The 2,314-nt window shown below is 35.6% G+C and overlaps 1 protein-coding gene across 1 annotated transcript; it reads right to left on the reverse strand.

Moving 5' to 3' along the window:
- Positions 1-336: 336 nt before the first annotated feature.
- LOC108744206 (arylsulfatase B-like) lies at positions 337-2,308 on the reverse strand. Its single transcript, XM_025979514.1, has 7 exons — positions 2,164-2,308; positions 1,880-2,109; positions 1,566-1,821; positions 1,341-1,498; positions 1,153-1,285; positions 930-1,091; positions 337-857 (listed from the first exon to the last, which is right to left on the reverse strand). The coding sequence occupies exons 2-7, from the start codon at positions 1,895-1,897 to the stop codon at positions 406-408; spliced, it is 1,179 nt and encodes a 392-aa protein (XP_025835299.1). The 5' UTR covers positions 1,898-2,109; positions 2,164-2,308; the 3' UTR covers positions 337-405.
- Positions 2,309-2,314: the final 6 nt, after the last annotated feature.

The following is a 2,314-nucleotide window of genomic DNA, read 5'->3' on the forward strand; positions in this document are numbered from 1 at the left end:
AGGTAGCTGTAAATGATTACCATGAGTATGATTTTATATTTGGAATGGATGATGAAAACATAGATGATTTGAAAAGAAGAGCTCCAAACAATCCTAAGGCTCAAATTCTCTTGTTAGGAGACTTTCATCCTGAAGGGGATAGAATTATTCGAGACCCTTACTATGTAAGTGAATATAATCTTTGAGTATTACTTGCAAATTATTTATTTGTAAATATATTTTAGGATTCTGATATAAAGGGATTTGAAAAATGTTATGAGCAATGTGTAAGGTGTTGTGAAGAATTTTTAAAACAATATTCCTAATGGTTTGTTACTTTAATTAATTAAATATTAATTTAAGATAATCTATTTATTACATCAACTTGAAAACCCTCCATACTTATTAGTTAATTCAAACATACATTTATGAGCACAAGGGGTTGGAATCATTGGGTAAACAAAATTGATTAAGCCATGTATCCCATGTGTTATTGAAATAAATTGGGTTTGATCTGGGATCGATATATTTTGCAGGTTGAGGAACAACTTGCTCCCAATATTTCTCTATTTTCAGTTTCATTTCGTTTACAAGATCTTCTTGTTGATCTTTTATGTCGATTTTTTCGCAAGGGTCGTTAAACAAATCAAATAAGCAAAATGAACTGCAATTAATGTTAGGTTTTTCTGAATCAATCCTACACCGTGACAAATCCAATTGTGATCTTGTTTGTAAAATCATATTATCATCTAGGGCAGCATCAGATACCTTTTTTAAGGTTTGATGGACTTTACTTTCGAAAATTTCAGTTATGTTGTACTCAGGGTTTTCTTCTAATCGTCCTGCTTCACCGTAGTAGCTATTGTAGTTTGATGTTCCTTTAAAAAGAATTAATATTTTTTAATGAACGAGAACAAGGTGATGGATTTTTAACAAAAATCAGTACCCACCGTTAAATAGCTTGTACTGCCCTTTTCTGTCAATGTATGCTGCTGCTCTAGTCCTGTCGTTAATGCCCACGAGCATTTCAGTTCGTGTTCCGGGTGCATTTTTTGATATCATGTCCCACTGGTTTATACCATCGATTATGCCCAAATCCGATATATGTCCACCTATAAGCGTTACACAATTTTATTGTATATTAGTTCGATTATCTTAAGTATATTTATTTACCTGCTGCTGCGTAAAATGTAGGCATTATATCCGATATGTGAAAGAGGTCATTGTTTATTACGTTTTTGTTCAATTGTGAGCCCCAAAGGACAGCTGTTCCCCTCACGCCCCCTTCGTAATAGGACATTTTTATCTAAAAATTCCAAAGTTTATTTTAGTTTTGTTTAATTCGTTAAATTAGTGTTTACCCCACGCAGTGGCCAGTTTGAGCCCTGATTTGCGTATTGCCCCACCGTCGGTGCTCCGTTGTCCGATAAGAATAAAATCAAAGTGTCATTTAAAATGCTTTTCTCTGCAAGTGCTGCAAGTATTTCTCCAACCGATTTATCCAATTCTTCAGTAGCTCCTTTAAGAGTATTTTAAATTTTTGAATAAGGTATTTTTAGAGTGGAGCACCCTGTATGCTTTATTACCTGCATAATTACGCCGCTCCTGGTTTCTGATATAATTGAATTTTTCGTTTGTTTCAGTAAGATTCTTTACTTCGACTTTTGAATCGGGTCCCGTATGTGGAGCCAAATGGGAAACTATTAGAAACATGGGCACGCTAGTATCATGACCTTTGATAAATTCAATCGCTTTGTTAGTAAACAGTTCTGTCGCATATTGACCCCGGTATTCCCGAGCTACACGAAAATTATCTCGCAAATCGAAGCCGTTAATATTTGCCTGTAAGTTAAAAAATAATACTTTTGGCTAAGAAAATTTTCGTCCTTTGTGTACTTACGTCTGTGTAATAAGTCATGTAGTCAAAAAAACTGACATAGCCGTTCCAGTAGCCGAAAAATTTATCGAACCCCCGTCTGGTAGGGGTGACCGACTTGTAGTGGTGCCCCAAATGCCATTTCCCAACCAAATAATTCGCATAGCCCAACGCTTTTAGTTTCTCAGGTAAAGTAGTTACATTTATTGGTAGAGAAATATTTTCGCCGACACTTATGGGTTCACGGCCTAAACCTTAGAAAGTTTTTGTGTGTTAAATTTTGCTTTTCCAAAAAAATGATAAATTACCTGTGCGAGTTGGGTAATTTCCCGTCAGTAACGCAGCCCTTGAGGGGGTGCACGCTTGTTGTGTGTAAAATCGGTTGAGAATTATGCCATTATAAGCAAGTGCGTCTATATTTGGAGTTGGAATTTGATTAGCCCCATGGAAACTCACATC

The sequence above is a fragment of the Agrilus planipennis genome, unplaced genomic scaffold (genome assembly GCF_000699045.2).
Source record: "Agrilus planipennis isolate EAB-ADULT unplaced genomic scaffold, Apla_2.0 scaffold1296, whole genome shotgun sequence".
Classification (NCBI taxonomy): Eukaryota; Metazoa; Arthropoda; class Insecta; order Coleoptera; family Buprestidae; genus Agrilus; species Agrilus planipennis.

Bases quoted from the DNA above. Each gene is read 5' to 3' on its own strand.
- LOC108744206 (XM_025979514.1), bottom strand. The intron at 1,092-1,152 runs GTAAATAAATAT...TAACGCTTATAG, and splicing joins TACATTTTACGCAGCAGCAG to GTGGACATATATCGGATTTG. The intron at 858-929 runs GTGGGTACTGAT...TTCTTTTTAAAG, and splicing joins GCAGTACAAGCTATTTAACG to GAACATCAAACTACAATAGC.